General features: G+C 48.4%; 1 protein-coding gene across 1 annotated transcript in view; it reads right to left on the bottom strand.

Moving 5' to 3' along the window:
- Window positions 1-549: 549 nt before the first annotated feature.
- Window positions 550-22,526, bottom strand: part of PAX2 (paired box 2) — a 103,962-nt gene continuing 81,985 nt past the window's right edge. Inside the window, exons 8-10 of the mRNA XM_074958510.1 lie at window positions 12,435-12,536; window positions 6,903-6,989; window positions 550-5,383 (exon numbers count right to left, since the gene is read on the bottom strand). Coding sequence (XP_074814611.1) covers window positions 5,262-5,383; window positions 6,903-6,989; window positions 12,435-12,536 — 311 coding nt within the window. The 3' untranslated portion in view covers window positions 550-5,261. The remainder of the gene's footprint in view (window positions 5,384-6,902; window positions 6,990-12,434; window positions 12,537-22,526) is intronic.

Genomic DNA, 22,526 nt, shown 5'->3' with positions numbered 1-22,526 from the left:
CCCAGAAATCCCGGGGTGAATCTACTGGAGAGAGAGAAACAAGCCAGGAGCCACCAGGGTGACATACAAAAAAAAATTGTTTTTATTTCTCATGTGCGCGCGCACACACACACACACACACAAAAGAGAAGAGGAGGAAGAAGAAAGAAGAAAAGATTCAAACAGAATTGAAGCAATGAGGAAAAGCCAAGAATGGCTGCAACAGCCTAGAACAGGTATGACCCTACGCCTGACGATGCCCTCCTCTCCCACCCAGCATCCTCCCAGTGACCGCCGCTAGCTCTGGTTCTGGTTTGATTGTGTTGTCAGTTCTAGAATTGTTATTTGATCCCTTTTTCCTGCCTTTCAAATCTTTGTCACCTTCCCAGACCTGAGCGAGGATCACATTGCAGTAGCATGGGTGGGTCCTACAGAAACCCTCATCCAGTCGATCCCGAGCAGGACGGGTCTGGCTGTTGTTTCTTTCCCTAGGGGACTGCATATCCTTTGGGTGAAAAAAGTCTTTTTTTTTCCAAACAGTTCAGTAAAACAAGATTCCTTTGGGGGGGGGGGGGGGGGAATGTATCCAGAATAACACTCGCAAGGAGAGATGGATGCAGGGTTGTTTGGGTTTTGTTTGTGTAATATCCTCACATTCATGTTGGGATTAGTTCTGAAGCCTTGCTCTGTATTTGACTCAGCACTATTGATGGGTCAGAAAGCATGCAGACATGGCCCCTTTTCAGCACGCCGAGGTAAAAAAACCCCACATTTACAGGTCATAAAAGGTGTCGCTTTAATGGAATTGTCCCTCCCCCCCTTCCTTCCCCCATTGCCCCCACATCCCAGCAAGGCCGCTAAACAAGAGGTCAGTTGATGAGAGGACACAGGAATTCAGAGAACAGGCCTCAAGTGCCACCTGGTTCCAAATGCCACACTTCCTGTTCCTTTCAGCAAAGCACGTCATTTGCGACAGCTTGTGGGATTCTTTCCCCGAAAGAGGAAAAAAAGGGGTTGTGCCACCTTTCTGCTCGGTCCGTTAGAAAAAGCAAATGTGGCGATGGAGCAAAGAATGAATGGAAAAGACAAGGAGAGCAAGCAAGAAGAGTAAAGAAAAGAACGACAATAAAGAGGAGCGAGAGAGCGAAAGGGGAAAGGAAAAGGAGAGGGAAGAGCAGTGGAAATCATTGCTGTTGCTAATAATACTTTACACTTCTGTTGAGCTATCTATCCAAGGACCTCAAAGCAGTTGGCGAATGTAACAAATTCAGCCTCACCCCACCTCTGTAAAGTAGGGAAGTATTATCATACTCATTTGACAGGCAGGGGACTGAGGTGCAGAGAGATGATGTGGCTTGACAATGTTTACCCAGAGCCAAGAAGAAATCTCAGGAGTCCTATCTCTGTCATCTTCTCTGACCACTGGAAACACCAGTCCCCTCTCCAGAAGTGATGGTGGGCTACAAATGAAGGCGTAAGGGAGGAAGAAATAAAGAGTGTTGAGGAGGGAGATAAAGAGAAGAAATGAAAGGAGGGAGAGGAAAATAAAGGAGAGCGAGGGAAGGAAAGAAAGCAGAATGGAGGAGAGACGTGAAACACAGCGACAGATTTAGCTGGATTTTGCATAGTGATTTTTTTCCTTCCAAACTTTATTTTTTGTTTGTTTTTTGTTGTAATTTTTTTTTTAAGAAAAATGAAAAAAAATCCACCTAAAATAAACCAACTCCCAGGCTCCTGGGGAAGGAGCCCTTCCACAATTTGGCTGTTCCCTCAGGTTCTGGGTTTGTGCTGTGCTTTATTGAACAGATAGTTTTGTTTTCAGTGAGCACAACAAGACTTGCACAGTACAGACAGCGCGTTCCTTATGTACAGGATGAGACGAGGCTGTTTTAATAACTACCATGATGAAGATGGAGATGAACTTATATACAAGAGGAATTGCCTTCACATTACACACATTATCTTCCTACAAAGCAGCAATTGTTTTTGCAAATAACATAATATTAAATAATTGGTAGAATTTCTGTGTTTCCTGCATAGTCCAATCTAATGGAATCTATATGAATATTGATGGTTTTCTTCTGCATAATATCACCACATAAATCCCCGTGTCAGCTACTAGACTTTAGCTATAATACTGCTTTACAATGCATCCATCGACTGTAACTCAAAACAACCAACACAAGAAACTCTTTGGCAAATGTAATTCAGTACATTCGCATGGGGCTTTACGGGGGGAGGTGATGGAAGAGGATAAGACTGCCTGGTCCTCTGCATATTACTTTGTCCTTCTGTTTTCCTGATCAAACCCACTTGCTGTTCTTCTAAACTTTCCAGGCCAAATCAATGAGTGGGGGAAATCCCCTTGCATCAGTGGAGTTAAACCAACTATGAATTTGGCCCTCTGAGCATCAAATTAAGCCAGCCATGACTGAGCCAACCAAATCCTGCCTTCTCAGCCTATCTTGTCTCTCTGTGACATGCCATCATAAGAGTGGACTTTTCTCAGCAGCTAGCTGCTTTGGAACAGTCTTCCTGAACTGCAGGTTGTCCAGTGTGAGGTGTGTCAGTCTCATGTTTTCTAGCCCCTTGGGTTATTCTAGTTGTCATGGTTGGCATTAGATACCTCTGGCCTTGACCGCATGCTGAGTGAAGCTGGATTTTGGACAAGGAGAACAAAGGTACTATTGAGAGAATCAAATGGGGACATCATGGCTTATGGCCCAGCATTTATCTAGTATGTGGGGGACAAACCGAGGGGATGATGAGGGTGAGTTTTTTAAAATGATTAACCATTGTCTCTTTTTTCATTTGAGATAGACTGAGACAATAGGCAAAATTCTCGACCCAGTCACATTGACATAAATCTGGATAAATTCCAATAACGATTGACTTCAGTGGGTTCACAATAATGAATCTGGAGCAACGCCATTGACTTAATGGGAGTGGAGTAACTCTGTTGACTTCACTGGAGTTACTCAAGATTTACCAGAACAGATTTTAGGCCCTTATCTTCTGTGTAAACGAAAACACTCCCTCTTAGCATTCTGGGCCATCCCATTGCAGAAAACGTATCCATATAGTCAGCCTGAGATGTGCAAGTGCTGAAAAGAGCTCTGGGTGAGTGGGGTCTTTGGGACCACTACAGCCAGTTGCTGATGATGGACTTTTCTTGCCTTCAGGCTAACCCTGGAGACAAAGCTGAGTCCATGCGCACATTTCATTCAGGGGCTGGGAACCCTGGGCTTTATACAAATGCTAGTTTCAGAAACTGCTCCATGGTTCACATTTCCACCCTCAATGGGTTGACTCTATCCTGCTTTTATTCATGGACAGTGGCGCACTCATCTTATCCCAATCCTCTCTAAACCAGCAATGAGAATCTACCTCTTGCTGCCCATGAAACCGGCTCTAGCCTTCATGTTTTCTTTGACTAGCTTTTTGGGAGTGTCAGTCCAAAGAACAGGAGCAGCTGAAGTTGTCAGCAATACAGGAGTAATAAGCATTTCCGCTGACAATCAGCCTTTCGAAAAACAGTGCTTGGGAATCACTGGGGAACCAAAGAGAGCAGAGAATCACTACAGAATCATTACAAGAGCATTCAGGAATCAGGGAGTGAATATTACGGTGTGAAATATAGGATTGAGGGTGCAAGGATGAGGCCATAGGTGATAGATGTTAGGGTGCACAACACAGATAACTAAGTGTAGGGATTAGGGTAAAGGGACCGTGGGAGTGGGATAGGGCATAGATAGCAAGGCTGTAGGGGCTTGGGAATTGAGAGTAGAACATGTAATGGGGCTGTAGAGATTAAGGTGTAGGTATTCGGGGACCAGTGTAGGGCACAGGTATTAAGGTGTGGGAGTTAAGGCTGACTGAGGCAGGTATGGGTGAAGGGAGTAGGTGCAAGGTTAAGCACATGGGAACCAAGTGGTAGGGAACCAAGCAACAATCCCAGCCAATTCTGAATTTGTCTGTCTCAGAACTGCTGGCTGACGGGAGATCTAATGGACCTGCATGAAACCCCACACGATCCTTTCTACCACAAGCGCAGTTAGAGCAAGAGACTGGGTTTGTTTTCTTTGTTTGATGACAATGGACACAGAAAATGCTGACTTCCCATGGGGTGCGTTTAGTTGGCTGTTTTGTTTGGTAATTTTATTTTTTGCCAGATGTGAATTGTCCACACTGCTCCCCGGAGAATGGGATTGAGATTAGGAAAAGAGGAGGTGATGGGGCAGAGCTGGCTTCCAATCCTCTCCACCATCACATTCTAGTGCAAAACAGAAAGGAAATGAAACCCAAGAGTGAATGGGGAGCATCAAACATCAGAGGAACTTGTGTGCCATTCGGGCGAGGGGATTTGGGTTTATTTTTGTAGGGTTTTTGTTATTTTGGTTTTTTTTGTTGATTTTTCTTTTTTTTTTAGAAAATTGGGGATTTGTTCATTTTTTTCCTTTTTACAGACCTTCATGACAAAGCATAAAAACACAGTTATATTTATATATCTATTTATATATTTCTTCATTTCATCGGTCGGTTGGTTGATGTCGCTCCATCCTCCTGTCTGAGCTGATTGTGTGTCACAGAAATCGTGTTTGTGTGTGTTTCAACCCAACTCCGCCCTGTGAGGTCACAGCATGCCGGGTGTGTCCTTCAAACGGAACCTTGAAGGAAGCCAAGGCATGAAGGGAAGAGTGGGGATGGAGCACACAGAGAGACCCGGGGGGTGGGGGGGAATGGAGAGTGTTGCACTTGGGCCTTTCCTTCACTGCCAGATGGGTTGCCTCTCTGTGCTGCCATCCCCATGCCAGCCAGACCATTCCCTCAGGCCTCTGAAACAGGCTTGTCGGTTAGCATTTTGAAGCTTCTACCACGGAAGAAAGTTTCTCGAGGGAACACTTTGTTGCAGGTGGCTTCCTCCCCGCTTCACCCTGCCTCTACCACTCCCTGGAGAACAGGGTCCTGTATAAACGAGGGTGGCAGGTTGCATTGCTGGAATTCCCCTCAGTCTTCAAAGTCAGGGAGGCCTTGCATGGCTGAACTGTGCCTGGGATTGTTTGACGGACTGCAGCAGCAGGTGAGCTGGCCACAGGCCTTTCCGGCTGCCCATGGAAGTAGTTAGGTTGGGGCGAGGGACAGAGTGCAGGGGACGAGTATTTCTCAGTCCGATGTCGCGAGCGCTTCAATCCAACACGTTCTGCGGGGAAGGGAAGGGATAGCTGGGCGTGGAGGGGGACGGAGAAGTTCTCTTCACTCTTCCCAGGGATGGAGAAAGTTGATCAGACAGGTACAATATGAAGGCCTAAGCTGTCGCCCTGCAGTTTCATGTGGTTTCCATGGTAACTAGTGGCGGTCATAGGCAGCGGCAGCAGTGGGAGGTGCAGCGCCTCGGGATGTGGCACTATAATAATAAGGGGAACCTGAAAGTTAACACAGGAGAAGAATGGACTGGTTGAAAGGACAAACAGTAAAAAAATAAAAATAAAAAAAAGAAGAAAAGAAAATGAAACAAAAGAAAAGAACAAAAGGAGAAGGACCAAAGGGAAGACCTGTGGCCAGGAGCAGGTGAGCCAACACTCCCACCCAACTGCTGTATTTCTCTGAAGATACATTGCCACACATCATGCTCCCAGCAGAGCTGGTCTCTCCAGGGCTGGGAAATCCTCATTCCTGTAGACCAGCGGTTCCCATGCTATGGGCCCCACCCCCACTTGGGTTTGTGCCATCAGCAGATGAGACTGCGATCCCAGTTGAATATGATGATGCCTCTGCCAAATGGCGCCCTCTGCTTGATCTTGCATGCACCTTGCATGCACACCTATTTCTGCTGGGGCCCTGTGGAGGCCCTGCAGAATGAGCACCTGGCCCTGGATTCTTTGGTTGCTTTGCTGCTGTCTGGCATTGCAGGAATCAATAAGTCTCCAAATGGGGCGTGCAGGCAAAACATTTGGGACTTGTTGCTGTTGCCCTTCTGCACAGGGGCTGAGAGATCAGTGTGTGAGTATCACTCTGGCAGCACCCCGTACCTGAGCTGCAGCAATTCATCTGCAGTAGGCCTCTAGGGGTTGGACTGACTGAACAGATGTGATATGGAGCTGCGAGCCATCTCCAAACGCAGCTGGGGGAGAAACAAAACAATTGTCCTTTGTTTCATTGCTTGGGATTTTGGTCACACTTGGAACAGAAGCCCTCCGGGCGGTTATTGGATGGGAGTTAAACAGTGATTGATTATTAAGATCACATTTGCTGAGGTTTAACAACACTGGAATAAAATGTGTATCTATTACCCAGTTGTTAAACCTTAGTGAATATGTAGTTAATAATCACAGCTTATTTATTTTACATACAATAAATCTCCAGTTCCCATAAAAGGAAATGCTGTGTGAGAGGACAGAGTTTTAGGGCTTTTCTCCCCCCCCCTCCCCCCACCCAGGACAAATTTTAGTTTTTCTGTGAACATTAGGTTCAGTGGGGCTCCAGCCCTGCTGGACAGACTACACCAGCCACCGACAAACTCGGCCAAATTGACCCAGGCATTGTGGGCATTGCTCCTGGGTGGAGAACTTGCTGACCACCCTTGGAATGGTGCAGCCCATGGGGAAAGAAGAACCTGAAGTGGATTTCTGACCTAATCTGGAATGGACTGTGGGTGCAACCCATGGAGAAAGGAGAACCTGAAATGGATTTCTGACCCCATCTGAAGCAGAGTTTTGGAGCAGCCTCAGGCTGGAGAAAAAATAGATGTCATGAAAATACCCACTGAGAGGCCAGACTGGAAAGTGAGGGAAAGACCTTTAGCCTGGCCAGATACTTGCAGACCATTTCAGAAAACAAACGAACAAACAAAGAAAAGAAAACAAAGAGACGCACAGAAGGAGCGCGAGGCGGGTGTGTGTGTGTGTGGGCAGGCAGGTACTCACTTAGTAACGCTGGGTTGCTGAATCGCCAGGCCTCGTTGTAGGTCGTGTACTGAGGGTGACTGTAAGGGTTCCCCGAGAACTCGCTCCCTGCAAGGAACAAAGTGGGAAGTGAAACACAGTGGGAAAGAGATGTCTCTACCCTTCCCCCAAGCTGGTGCTTAGGTCCGTCTGACCCAGGCCATACCAGTTTATGTAGTTTCTTTACCCACCTGGAAGTACAATTTAAGGATATACAATTCTTTAATGTTCAGTGCAATGCTGCCGACCCTGGACAGTCAAAAAGTATGAGTCATGCCCTCAAAATCACAAGATCTTTCTAAAATGTTTAAAATATTGGTTTCTTTTTCTTTGCCACCTGGTTTCCAGATATGCAGGTGCACTGGGGGGTCATATTTTCAAGCTTCGCTCTGCAACCATGAGGGATAGGAACTTGCTTTTTATTTTTAAATGAAAGCCAAGAGCCACACCTAATCCCATGACTCCAGGAGCTGGGCCTTTAAAAGAAACAACAAATATTGCAAGACTCATGATAAAACCACAGGAATTGGCAACACTGCCAATAGCAACTCATGTTGGTCAGTTTTGTTCTTAGTAGGATGCTGGGGGTTGTGAAATGGGGAAGTTTGTTAAGGAGGAAATCATGGGTGGTGGTCATCAGAAGCACTTCACAGGGAGGTGAGGGGAAATGCTATATATGAACTGCAGAGTGGAATATGCATGCACAGCACTTTCTTTCCTCCCCCCTCCATAGCATCATCCAAGCCACAAGAGTGGCTCGGATGTGATGGGCGCCCCATTGACATTCTCTCAATGACTCTCTCAAGTACATAAAAAGTTGTAACAAGGAGGAGGGAGAAGAGTTGTTCTTCTTAACCTCTGAGGATAGAACAAGAAGCAATGGGCTTAAATTGCAGCAAGGGAGGTTTAGGTTGGACATTAGGAAAAAATTCCTAACTGTCAGGGTGTTTAAGCACTGGAATAAATTGTCTAGGGAGGTTGTGGAATCTTCATCATTGGAGATTTTTAAGAGCAGGTTAGACAAACGCCTTTCAGGAATGGTCTAGATAATACTTAGTCCTGCCATGAGTGCAGGGCACTGGACTAGATGACCTCTCAAGATCCATTCCAGTCCTATGATTCTATGACTTCCATACAAAACTTGCTCAGGTTACAAGTCAAAAGGTGATTTTTCCAATTGCTAGTGCAATGGATGCTGCTTGGGTTTGAAAGGTGAACTGGGTTCTCTTTGTCTCTTCATCTTTGCCTAAGATGGGCCCAAACCAACATGACTATGAACTCTGTGAAATGCTGGAAATCTGGACCAGGATCCAAATTTTACAGCTTCGCCTCAGAAGAGCACCCAGTGCACCTCCCGTAGCTATATGGGCTCTTCAGGGCTCATGAATTTGCAACTGAGAAGATATGACTGGAAGACATATGTTGAAGTCAGACTGGGTGATCATAATGGTCCCTTCTGATCTTAAAATCTATGAATCTGTTGAGTAAGGAGATGGCATTTTAAAATAGATACTTGTCTGATCATCACCTCTCTTTAATGAAACTGCAGGCAGGCTGGGAAAGAGGAATGCCAGCCGAGAGCCTATGTAATGCACTCAAATGACACTAAACATAGGTCTGAACTTTGACAGTGGGAAAAGAACAAAGTGGCCATGGTGCCTGGTCTGTACAGTCTGATAATAACTTGCCCGCTATTCTCTGTAGGGACCAGAGAGTCCTTGGTAGAGAAACAATCAGTGTAGAAAGCATCCAGACCTTCTAATAGAGATCCATAGCATGGGGGTTAAAGGCAATAAAGCAAAGTACATGGAATGCCTCGGACACAATTATCAAAGAGATTTCAATTCATTATTCTATAATCTCTGCCAGTGCTTCCTTCTCAGGAGCATTAGAGCCAATGGGCCATATTCTCTGCTGGTGGAAACTGAGTCCATGGAGTCAACACAGCTACAATGATTTACCCTTGATAAGGTTCTACTGGGTTTTCTAAGCAATTCAGAATAATAGCATAAAGTAGTCACCATAAAAAGGTCAACTTTTGTCAAGAGCTACACCCCTCTTCCATCCTCCCCTCTCTGGGATCTGAGGTACTGCAGTTACAGTAGTTCTTACTCTGAGGGCTTGTCTGCACTTGAAATGCAACAGCTGTACTGTTGTAGCTCTTCAGTGTAGACACTACCTAGGCCGATGGGAGGGGCTTTCCCGTCAATATAGGTAATCCACCTCCTTGAGATGTGGTAGCTAAGTCAATGGAAGAATTCTTCCATCAACCTAGTGCTGTCTACACGGGGACTTAGGTCGGCTTAACAGTGCTGCTCAGGGAGGTGGATTTTTCACACTCTTGACTGATGTAGTTAAAACGCCCTAATTTTCTAGTGTAGACCAGGCCTAAATATAGGGGAATAGTTCAGATTCTCAGATTCTACCAAGTGGGAGCTGTTGGCAAATGTTGACTTTATAATGGCAACCACTGAATGTGCTTCCAACCCAGAAACATCCGGCCCTGGAAACCCTGATGGATAGATGGGGGATAGTCACAACATCCCTGCTAGAGAGAACACGGGATGCCATGGGGGGCAGGCAGAGTGATACTACACAGAGGCAGAGTACCAAGCATGGCCCTGATGTAACACCACTGAAGTGAGCTGCTCAGCAGAGTTGTACCAGGGAGAAACCTAGCCCAGAGAGAAGGAAAAGGCCAACCAGACAGGCATTTCTGCTCTGAGCTGGCTAGCCCATGTCTCAGTATGGCTGCAGGGGAGAGCAAAATTCTGATATTTCAAGGCTTCTCTCTCTCTCTCTCTCTCCTCTGTTGTCATCCTAAACTGTTACTGTGATCCTGAACCACAGGTTAAGTAGTGGAGAAAGAGCCCCACTCTGGTGCAGCCATGGGGAGCTGGGGAGGATGGAGGGCAGCCACTGGAAACGGTGTTTATTGACGAGGAGTGAAAGCATGCATGCAGCAGGATAATGAGCTTTTGAGCTCAACTGTGACCAAGAAGAACTGAGCTATTGCCTTTCCCGATCGCTAATGAAACAAGTGTAATTTCCTCATCAGCATTGGATTCTGTTTAATGCTCCCCCCGTTGCTGCTACCAGCCCTCTGCAGGCTCCATGCTGCTCTCTCTAAACCCCTTCTCCTTTTGGAGAGTCCTCTAGAGGGTTTGCAGACCGACTCCAGCAGGCAAAGGGATTGAGGCTGGGGCTGACAGCTTCTCTAAGAAAGAGGGGGAAGGGAGACAGGGATCGAAGGTGTCCTGTCACTTGAGCACAAGCCTCCCAAGCCTGGAACATGCTCAGATCCAGCATAACATTAAAGTAATGTCTGATTAATCCTCCTTTGACTGACCAATTCCTGCCCTTTGCAGGAAGATGCACTCAGTGACCTAGTAGCTTCCATCCATCTCTAGAGCCAGTGAGCCTAAGTTGCAGCTGTGAAATGTGTGCAAACAGGTGACTGTGAATGCAGGACATATCTTAAGGCAGCATCTGCATGAGCCAAAGGGATACGTGCACCCCAGATTACCCATTTTGCACATGCCTGTGTGTCTTTAAGGGGGACAAACTCCCTTCTGTTATACCAGTGCAAACCCATTGATGTCAGCAGGGTTTTACTGATGTAACAGAGATACATTTGGCTAGAGCTGGTCAAAAATTTTTAGATGGAATAGTTTTCCTTCTCAAAATGCTGCTTCAACTAATTTGAAATATTTCACAGGAATGTGTAGATTTCAATTAAATTTTCAACAGACAAGTTTCACAATGATTCAAAATTGAGTATTTCATTTAGACTTCCTTGTTTTGTTTCAACTTTCTCATTTCATTTTAACTTTCTTCTTTCGTTTAACTTTCTTCTTTTGTTTTATTTTGCTTTGACATATATTATTGAAACTAAGAATTTGATATTATCGAAATGTTTTGTTTCAATGTCACTGCATCAAAATATTTTGGAATATTTTGTTCCACCAAATATTTCAATATTTTGATTTTTTGTCCCAATTTGAGATAAAAACAAATTTTAAAATGTTGGAATTTCCTGCAGGACAGAAATTCCACGTGTGTGCCTTTGGATCCTGAATGAAATCCACTGAATCTGAACCTTTCTTCGCAGAAGTCTATGTTGTCTCTTATGATTCATTTCTAAGTTTAGGCCATACATCTGCACTTCATGTCCAACCACAGAGTCACATCTATGCTCTGACATCTGCATCATGGCAGCTTGACACAGGAACCAGTAAATCAGGGAGGACCCAAAGAGGCTCCAGTGGTGAGGACCTAGCCTCAAGATCCCTGCAGTGGAGTGGATGTTCAAAGCACCTGAATGATGCAACTCTCTGGCATTTTGGCACATTTGATTACATACCACAAAGATGTTCTCCGATTGGTCAGCAGGGAACCTTCTCTTACACACTGCCTGTTTCTGATACACTTAAAGAGTTCCTGTTTGTATCTAAGTCTCTGGATGTTTTCACTTCACATTCCCCATTAGGCCTATCAACATCTATCTTATGTTCTATGGAACACAGTTATGTTGGCTCCAGTTGGACTGGAATACAGGAATTGCCAGACCAGTGGTCCATCCATCCAGTCCAGTATCCTGTGACTGCAAGTGGCCAGCACCTGGCACTTCATAGAGAGGCATGTCCAAGTAGGTCCCAGGAAAAATTTCTTCCTAACCCTCAGATTGGCTTAAGCCCCAACATGGTTGGATTTTCATTTTCAGAAGGACACCTATTTGGCTTGAATAATTTCCGATGAAGTGAGTTGTAGTTCATGAAAGCTTATGCTCAAATAAATTTGTTAGTCTCTAAGGTGCCACAAGTCCTCCTTTTCTTTTTGCGGATACAGACTAACATGGCTGCTACTCTGAAACCTGTCTTACACATTGTAATTTAACTAGCCTGTTTTTTTCCCCTTACCTTCCTGCTTCCATTCTTTGTTTGCGTGTCTGCATGCTCTGGGTGTCAACTCTGTTGTCATATGAATAAGCTGAATTCCCTTACCCTTGACTTAAGGGTCTCTCTGACTACTTATTCCTGGTATGTGGGCAATGGGTTCTTAGTGAGTCTAGGTTGTAGCACTGTAGCCACCCATGGCTGTAGATATTAAGTTACCATTGGCATCTGGTCCTTAGCTGTCCTGGGCTTGGAAAAAAGATAGCTTGTTACCCTAGGCAGGTGGGTAGTTAATTATTATGAGCCATGAATAGTGGATAATAATTTACATGGACAGTTAGAAGTTAACTATGATTGTTAATGAATATTAAGATTAATTAATTACCATAGGTTATAGATAGCTAGTTGCCCTTAGCTGCGATGAATCAGTTTTCATGGGCAGTGGGTAGTGCATTATGTTTGACTGTGAGCCATGGGTAGCAGGCAGGGCTTTAAGGGCAGCAGAGACACTGATGGGAAGGGATTTAGAGCATTAGCAGAACACTCCAGGGCCTGAGCAGAATGATCAAGGCCTATACACTGGCTAAGCACAACACAAATGCTTTTGTCATTGACTTACCAGGTACCATTCCTGCGAGAGTTGAGGTTGGGTAACTGCCCTGTCCAGTCGGTGGGACATGGGGTGGGTAACCGGGCAAGGTGGTGCTCGCCATGTCACGACCTGGAGAGAGAAGGAAGTGGGGACAGAGGGTGAGCAGTGTCTTGAACTGAGATCCTTCAGCACAGAACTGGTGTCTCCTTTGTCCACACCAAGTGGCCAGGAGCCTCTTGGGCAAACCACTCTGCCTGGGACCTCTGACTTTCCTTTTCATTGGAAGATTTTGTTTTGGAGACCTTGATGCTTTTGAGTCCAAGCTACAAAGAGGGCACTGAAAAGGAGCCTCTTCAAGGCTCAGAGTTATTCATTTCATCCCACAGTACACACCGAAGCCTCTTGGGCAGCTTGGATCTATTTAACCTAATCGAAGCAAATCTAAGCTGCATAGGAAGTTCTACCACATTCATCACTGGAGTAGCTGAGCTCCTGCACGTGATGCAGGCAGAGAGAGGTGGCATGGTCCAGTGCCTAGAGCTGTCAGGAGACCTGTCTTCCATTCCTAGCTCTGCCACTGTGCATCCTTGGGCAAGTCACTTCACTTCTCTGTGTCTCTGTTTCCCCTCCCACTATTTGTCTGTCTAGGCTATAAGCTCTTTGGGGCAGGGACTATCTCTTCCCACACGTGCACAATATCTAGCACAATGGGGCCCCTCTAGGTGCTGCTGTCATACAAATAAAAAATAGGACCTGGGGTTTTAATTTGATTCCCTCTTTACTTCTGTCATAGATACAAGTTTTCATTGGTTCTTTTGCAAGCCCCAGAGTCAGGACGCCTTCCCCTCCAGGGGATGGGCATGGGGATGGGTGCAGGAGGAGAGGGGCATAGGCCAGTAGATGATAGGGGTTTATTTTTCACCACTGAGTAAGTGCAGCTGTAGGGTCCTTGCTTGCTGCCAGAGGCATGTCCTCATTGGGTTCGCCTGAAAGTGGGCCAGCAAGAAGGGCATTTTGCTGTGAGTGCTCATTGCATTTAAATGAACTAAAATCATCTCAGAAGCTGCTGGGAGTTTCAAGCCAAAACCAAAATAAAAATCCCTCTAAATAAATTAAGACAATCCTTTCCCCACAGCTGCTGGGATCTTCCCAGCTCAACCTCCTATGCTACCTACTGAGCCCTCAGCCCACACCAGCCCTCCAGATTCCTCTGCTGAGCTGTAGCTTGCCATGGAGCTTGTGCCATTGGCTGCTGCCTTATTAAATCCATTCTCTGTTCTGTTTGGAGACCTCGGTCCCAATTCTCCTTCATCTGTGCCCATGTGAATCAGAACCAGCAACCCCCCCCCGGAAGTCAACACAGTAGCACTGGTGTATGTAAATATAAGGAAAACCAGGCCCACTGTTTCAGCTCAGCTTATGGAGAAGTGAAATCTGCGGACTGGGTCCTGGAACCAGCCTGACACCCAGCACTCAGAGTAAATGAACCCTACTTCCCAGCAGAGGGTGAGTTCTCTCTAGGATGTGGTGGGTAGAATCAGTGTCACGGCTTTTGGGCTTTGATTAGTGATTGGTGAACCAGACTGGTTAAAATAAGAAGAAATGCAAACCTTGGTCTGTCCCTTGAGAGGGTCCTCACCCATTGCCATCTCGCCTCACCCTTGATGGTGGGAATTGGTGTGTTGGTTCTGCTGCACTCTGTCCATCCCCCAGAGGTGATGCCTAAGAGTGCATCATGCCATTCTATTCTCTTCTATTCTATAGGTTCTTATCCCACCCTCATCACGGTGGTACCCTACTGATTTCCAGTCATGCATTATGACGAGATAACTGGCTCTGTGGATGAGGGGAAAGCAGTGGACATGTTGTTCCTTGACTTTAGCAAAGCTTTTGACATGGTCTCCCACAGTATTCTTGCCAGCAAGTTAAAGAAGTATGGGCTGGATGAATGGACTTTAAGGTGGATAGAAAGTTGGCTAGATTGTCGGGCTCAACGGGTAGTGATCAATGGCTGCATGTCTAGTTGGCAGCCGGTATCAAGTGGAGTGCCCCAAGGGTTGGTCCTCGGGCTGGTTTTGTTCAATATCTTCATAAATGATCTGGAGGATGGTGTGGATTGCACCCTCAGCAAGTTTGCAGATGACACTAAACCGGGAGGAGAGGTAGATACGCTGGAGGGTAGGGATAGGATACAGAGGGACCTAGACAAATTAGAGGATTGGGCCAAAAGAAATCTGATGAGGTTCAGCAAGGACAAGTGCAGAGTCCTGCACTTAGGACAGAAGAATCCAATGCACCGCTACAGACTAGAGACCGAATGGCTCGGCAGCAGTTCGGCAGAAAAGGACCTAGGGGTGACAGTGGACGAGAAGCTGGATATGAGTCAACAGTGTGCCCTTGTTGCCAAGAAGGCCAATGGCATTTTGGGATATATAAGTAGGGGCATTGCCAGCAGATCGAGGGATGTGATTGTTCCCCTCTATTCGATATTGGTGAGGCCTCATCTGGAGTAGTGCGTCCACTTTTGGGCCCCACACTACAAGAAGGATGTGGAAAAATTGGAAAACGTCCAGCGGAGGGCACCAAAAATGATTAGGGGTCTGGAACACATGACTTATGAGGATAGGCTGAGGGAACTGGGATTGTTTAGTCTGCGGAAGAGAAGACTGATGGGGGATTTGATAGCTGCTTTCAACTACTTGAAAGGGGGTTCCAAAGAGGATGGACCTAGGCTGTTCTCAGTGGTAGCTGATGACAGAACGAGGCGTAATGGTCTCAAGTTGCAGTGGGGGAGGTTTAGGTTGGAGATTAGGAAAAACTTTTTCACTAGGAGGGTGGTGAAACACTGGAATGTGTTACCTAGGGAGTTGGTGGAATCTCCTTCCTTAGAAGTTTTTAAGGTCAGGCTTGACAAAGCCCTGGCTGGGATGATTTAGTTGGGGATTGGTCCTGCTTTGAGCAGGGGGTTGGACTAGATGACCTCCTGAGGTCCCTTCCAACCCTGATATTCTATGATTCTATGATTAAGCAACATAACTAACATCTGTCATGTGTGGGTTGTTCTTTTTTTCATCCTCTCCCTCGGGGGAGAATTGTGTGTACACTGGAGCGTCCAGGCTTCGGACTCACTGGGCTTTCCCAGGCTGAGCAGCCTGGCACGTTATAGCAGGTGTCAAGTGGGGAAAAATGTCACTGAAAAATGGTGGAGAACTCTAGGCTTGACATCCCTGTACTGAAATGCTGCCGCGGCAGGTGAAGGACATACACACTGACATTCCTACTCAGATGTGGGCACGCAGGCACATGCACACAAATCACACCAGATCTATGCACACCCAGATCTAGGTACACCCCCTTCAGATTCACACCCAGATCTAGGCACACTCAGATCTAGGTACACCCCCTTCAGATTCACATCCAAGTATAGGCATCCCCACCCTCACATTCATACCCAGATGTAAGCACAGCCCCCAGCCTACATTCACACCCAGATGTGGAAAATACAGTGGGAGTTGGACACCTAATTCCCTAAGACTCCTTCAACAGTGCCAACCTGGAAAAAGAAGGTGACAGCTCTCCTCCATCTCGGTCAGTGTGGTGATGCAGACGGTGCCACCATCTTGGCTGTGGTGGAATCAGACCAGATTACACATCAGCATTTCTCCGTGGGTTTCTCTGCTGACATCACATAGGGGCCCTGCTTTACTTTGCTGGGTTTCACTTGGTTGTAGATTGGTAGAACCTGTGACACTCTGGGGTCACGGGGGATAAAGCCGCCTAGTTCTTTAGATGGTGTTTTGGTTGCCTCTCAAAAAACATCAATGGCCCCATTGAGGAACCTTTTTTCAGGGTGGTGAACACTCACTGACATCAGTGGGACTACTCAAATAAAGAGAACGGCAAGGGGAATAAGGGTTCTGCAGTGGAGCCCTGAGCATGCCCTGCATACAAACTGCTTTCAGTGTCAGTGCGCAAACAGGCTCATCACCTAAGTTCCCTGTAAGCTGCGTGGCCGCCATGCAGGCAGGGAGAGGCACCCCTCACCCAGCCCAGCCCAGGCTTGCCAGAACTGCCAGGGAGAGGAGCCCCTCCCCCAGCTTGACCTAGTGCAAGCCCGCAGGAGCTGCCGGGGGCAGGAGCCCATCCACCGGCCCGGCCCAGCCCAGCGCAACCCAGCGCCGCTGGAGCTTCCGGAGAGAGGAGCCCCTCTGCCAACCCAGCCCAGCCCAGCCCAGCCCAGCCCAGCCCAGCCCAGCGCCATCAGAGCTGCGGGAGCCTGTTGCCTGGCCCAGCCCAGCCCAGCCCAGGCCCGCCGGAGCTGCCAGGGAGAGGAGCCCCTTCTCTCCCCCGGCCCGGCCCAGCCCAGGCCCGCCAGACCTGCTGGGGAGAGGAGCCCCTCTCCTGGTCTGGCCCAGCCCAGGCCTGCCGGAGCTGCCATGGCCAGGGAGAGGCACCTCTTACCTGGCCCCAAGCTGCTGTGGCGAGAGAAGGCTGGGGGGAGTCCTCTCTCACTGCCACAGCCTCGGGGCAGCCTGCATCCCAAATCCCTCATCCCTGGCCTCACCACAGAGCCCACACCCCCAGCTGGAGCTCGCACCCTCTCCCACACCCCAAACTTCTTCCCCAGCCCAGAACCCCTCACTCCCAGCCCCACCACAGAGCCCGCACCCCCCCCACACCCCAACCCTCTGTCCCAGCCCTGAGCCGCCTCCTGCACCCCAATCCCCTCATCCCCAGCCCCACCCCAGAGCCTGCACCCCCAGCCAGAGCCCTCACCCCCACACACCCCAATCTTCTGCCCCAACCCTGAGACCCCTCCCACACTCTGAACCCCTCAGCCCCACCCCCACCACACATCACCTCCAGATTGGTGCACAGAACAAAATTCATTCTGCACATGGATGTAAAAAAATAGAGGGAACACTGCTCATCACCCACCTGAGCTCACAGGTCAATGACAAAGTCAGATTGCTGTCCAATTTCTGACAAGCCCCCATTGCCAGGCCATTCCCGCAACCCAGGAACCTCCTGAGTGATCAAAACGGAGCCCTCGACTCAACTGTGGCTCTGAGCTAGAGAGCGGAACCTTGAGCTTTCTCCCATCTACAGTTCCCTGCCTGGCCTGAAGGCAGAGAGATACTGAAGGAACCTGCATCTCCTGAAACATTTCACCATGCTCTGCTCCAGAGGCTGCTTGTCCAATGTGCAACTAGAGGAGCATTGCTGGAGATAGCTTGGGCTTGGAGAGACACAGAACTCAGAAGCACCACGAGGCTGCATTAAAGCTTGGACCAAGAGAGCTCACAATACTGTTTTGCTCTCTGGTCTCCTACTGGGAGGTCTTCAAAAGAGCCAGAAAATGAGGAATAGAGATTTTAACAATGCAAACCTTGATGAAAAGGGAGACATTAGAGCAGGGGTGGGCAAACTTTTTGGCCCGAGGGCCACATCGCGGTGTGAAACTGTATGGAGGGCTGGGTAGGGAAGGCTGTCCGTCCCCAAACAGCCTGGCCCCCGCCCCCTATCTGCCCCCCTCAAAACCTCCAACCCATGCAACCCCCCCCATTCCTTATCCTCTGACCGCCCCCTCCCGGGACCCACCGCCCCTAACTGCCTCCCTGGAACCCCACCCCCTATCCAACCGCCCCTGCTCCCTGTCCTGTGACTGCCCTGACCCTTATCCACACCCCCGCCCCCTAACCATCCCCCGGGACCCCACCCCATATCCAACCCCTCCTGTTCCCTGTCCCCTGACTGCCCCCTGGGACCTCCTGCCCCTTATCCAACCCCTGCGCTCCCCACCCCCTTACCATGCAGCTCAGAGCAGCAGGAGCTCACAGCCCCGCCACCCGGCCGGAGCCAGCCGCACTGCTGGCATGGCTGCAGGGGAGGGGGGACAGCAGGGGAGGGGCCGGAGGCTAGCCTCCCTGGCCAGGAGCTCAAGGGCCGGGCAGAACTGGCCTGTGGGCTGGATGTGGCCCGCGGGCCGTACTTTGCCCACCTGCACGTTAGAGGGAATAACAACAACATAGGAAGTAGAAGGTAGAGGTGGCACTGTTTGCACTGGGCACTTTCCAAATGCGAGAGGGACGCATAGGAGGGTGCGGGGAGTGGGATGCAAGAAGAGGCAATCAGGACAGGATGGGGTGTGGGGGGAAGCAGTGCAGGGGGCAGGGATGGGAGAAGGATGCTCTGAAGCTTCTAGACTGTCCTTCCTGCTCCTCCATCCTCTCTGTGGGGTCAGGGTGCATGGCGATGTGGTGCCAAAACCTTTTTCCCTAGGAGAAGTCACTGCTGTGTCATCTCAGACCCAAGCTAGGGTTCCTTGGTGGAGTATGGTACATCTCCATTGAGAAACTTCTGAATGGGAAACCCAGATGTGGCAGAAATGGGCCAGGTCAAATTGACCATCAGAGTACTCAGTGAAGACCCAGGTAGAACCTAGTTCTCAGGGAGGTAGGTTACCAGACAGATACCCTGGGCTCCCAACCTAGGTGTCTCTGTCAGGGACTCACCCAGCTCAAAGATCTAAAATGTGGCTATAGCATAGCACTCACGGTCATTTGTGCCCTCAAGAATGAGGCAAGCGTCAGAAAATCTGGAAGAGAAGACTGTATGATGGGCTCAGGCCCAATCCAAGTTTGACATGGCAAACCATCTACCCTCATGTCAATGAATGGAATCACTCTGCCATCATGGCAGGTATTGCCAGGGGCATATAGGTGAGTCAGCTTGGGTGACCTTGGTTTGTACAGAGTTAGGCATGTGATAGATGGCAAAGTCTTTCAGACTCGCTCATCACTTGGACGGGCCTCATCAACTTCAGGTGCCCGAATCGATGCTAGGTTATAGCGCCTGTCTAGGTGGTGAGAGAGGGGAGAGTTTCTATCTCTGAGTGCTGCTTATTCTGAGTGCACCATACGATCCCCAACATGTCTGCCTCCAGCACATCTGTCTCAAATAGGCTTGCTGGTAGTCAAAAAGGCAAATTTGCTATGTATGGTCTCCTCCAGGGCTCTGGAACCTTTATAGACAGCAAGGAACCCTGAGCACTGGGACCTCTTTGCAATAAGTCTGTCTGCAGTGACGACACAAGTATATGACACATTTCAGTGCAAAATAACAAATGTGGTGAATTAGTGCCCAGGTACCTGTACCAAGTGCACTGTGGTCAAGCGTGATCACTCCCTACCTTTGTAGCCTAGAGATTTGCATGGCAACCCAGCAGCGTAGAAGCTGAGCATCTCTCACATAACTGGAGAGAAGCTGCCCTTCCAAACTGGGGTTCAATAACCAACCCAGGATAGATTAGCGTCAGGCATTTGCAGGTCTCTATATCCCAGCATAGCACAGCAGGCATGGTTGGCACCCGGAAGGAGAGGGGGGCAGAGAGCAGGGCTGGTGGAGGGAATCGTGGGTGGGCAGGAGTGAGGGGTGATATGGGCAGAGGTTAATCCTGTTTGCACAGCCCCCAGGCACATGGAGTTTTTCCAGTCCCCCCTCTGCTTTATTTCTCTTTTAAAGCATTGAATTTTCAGCTCTAATCCCTTCTAAACCGCAACATTTTTCAGGCGCTCTGTGTAAGTGAAACCATAATCTCTGGTAAAACAGACTGCTTAAGCTGCTGCAGCATTAGGCCAATCTGATCCAGCCCCTGGATTTCCTCTCTGCCCAGCCACCACAGAGAGGATTTCAGCTTGAAAGGCTGACTAAAGCCCTCGCAATGGGAACAACAGCACCAGGCCTTGCCTTGCAAAGCTGGGCAGGGTTAAGGGACCAGAAGCTATTTGTCCCAGTGTTTTGAGGTGGTTAAAGCCCCTGCCAGACTTGCAGTGGAGATGATCCCAGACCCCACTTGCACACATCAGGGCTTAGGAAGAAAAATTCCTCACACCTTTCAAAGGCAGCACCTCGTACTCAATGGAGGGGGATATAGGGGTGGAGAGCAACAAGGCATGGGCAACAGGGATGCAGATATACCAAAGACCTTCCTCTGGTGGGCAAAGAGTGAATCATCAGAGGGCCAAAGATGAGCATCTGTCTGTCACTCTACACTAGGAAACTGCATAGTTGTAACTCACTTGCAACACAACTCCACTGGTGGACAACACATACACACGTCTACCACCATGTTATCTAACCCTGTCCTGAGTAAAAGCACCTATGTTTGTCTGCAACATAGCTTTCCCCATTTCTACCACTGGTAGAGCTACCCAGGTAGTGAAGTACAGCTACTCAGTGTGCCATGTAGACAAGATTGATCAATCGATCCCATCCTCCTAAGAATCTCTCTCTCTCTCTCTCTCACACACACACACCTAAGCACCTAGAAGAGACACCCATTTTTCATTTTAACCCATCCCAAATTTCAGTCTGGATCGTCAGCCCTTTCCATTGATTTTCACTGTAGCTCTTTAATGTTGTGGTATTTCAGGTAAAGGAAGGCAGACCTCTCCCCACATCTCCCCCCACACACACACATCCTGGCATTGGCATCAGTCCGACGCCGTGGTGCTGCAACACGCTGGCTTGTCTCTTTCTCACTGGGAGGGGTGTCCCTCGATAAGATTGCATTAGGGAACCCCGGCGGTATCTGTCAATGTCTTATTACTATGGAAATTGACCAGCAATTGAATCAGAAATGGAACAGCTTGTGACCCCTCCCAGGAAGTGGAGAGCCTCATCCTTGGCTCCCTACACATTGTAAAGGGCACTCAGTGTCCTGATGCTGCCCAGAGTCATGTTGGGGAAAGTTTTGGGGGGCCAGGGTGTGAGGGGGTGTAGCTACTAGGACACTCATCTGTGACAGAACAGCAGAGAACTAAATATCTTCCCCACTTTCAGCGCTTCTCTCCCCCCCTGCACTGGCTGAGTTATGGCTGTTTTCCTTCCCTCCTAACACTCTCCTCTGTTATCCTGGCGGGCAGGCGGAATTGGTGATCTCTGGCCTAAATTCCCCCCACGATTTTGGCCAGACAGCGAGAGGAAGATTCACAGCTTTGGGTTCCTTCGGAGACTCATCTCGGCATTTATTGCCCTCTCTGCGGCTGATGGGGGAGTGGGGGAAGCGGGTTGGTTTGCAGGAGGGATAAGCTGCTTGTTTTTCAGTGCTGATTTCCTGGAGGACAAACTAGCTGCATTCAGGGTTTCTTTTCTTTACACAAAACAAGGAAGGGAATTCCTGGATGGCATGTCCCCACTCAAGGGGTCACTAGGCACACCCTCTTAATGCACTCCTGTACACTGTCTTACCAATATTTATGAGTCCCTCAGCATTTCCCTGGTCTATCTAACGTCCTTATCTGGCCCCCATTCCTATTGTATCTGAGTACTTCCTGATCTTTAGTGCATTTATCCTCATACTGCCCCTGTGAGGTAGGGAGCACTATTATCAGCTATTATGATAGCTGTTGACTGACTCTGATGTAAAATAGATTGGTGGGTCCAAGTCACAGAACTGAGGCACAGAGAAGCTAAGTAACTCACCCAAGGTCACACAGGAAATCTGTAGCAGTGCAGATCTTGAACCCAGCTCTCACAAGTCCTATGCTAATGCCCTAACCGTCGAACCAGACTTCTTCCCCATGGCAACTCCCCCTCACTTAGAACAGATTGTCCAGTGCAAACTGGCAGGGCCAGATCCTGAGTTGCTGTAAATTGGTGAAATTTCACCAAAGTCAACAGAGCTGTGCCAATTTCCATAGTCAGGATCTGGCTCCAGAGGTCTTATGAGTCCTGCAGGTGTGACATACTGTATCTCGCACTGTGGCTGTTTCCACTCCTCATTCCTTGACCTTCCTTTTGCAAGAATATTATGAAAATCATGCTCCAGCTAAAAATCATACTGTATTTAAAACTCTCTCCCCCTTTCCCTGTGTTGCTAACATTCCCTTGGTTATAACAATGGAAAGGATGCGAAGACCCTAATCTGCTTTTCAGGGCCACTGCTCTTGCTTTCTGTTTGCACTGCACTCTGGGTGGACAGCGGACCGTGCAGAGCTAGTTTCTGTTTCTGCTCCGATTCATTCACCATTTTCCAAGCCTTAGCCCAATGCTGTCCTTTGAGTTCTCAGCACTGCAGGGAATTGCTGAAATACATATGCAAAGGAACAACCCCAG

Source organism: Natator depressus, chromosome 7, assembly GCF_965152275.1.
Source record: "Natator depressus isolate rNatDep1 chromosome 7, rNatDep2.hap1, whole genome shotgun sequence".
NCBI classification, from domain to species: Eukaryota; Metazoa; Chordata; order Testudines; family Cheloniidae; genus Natator; species Natator depressus.
The sequence above is the reverse complement of the archived record's forward strand: the minus strand, read 5'-3'. Positions and strand labels throughout refer to the sequence as shown.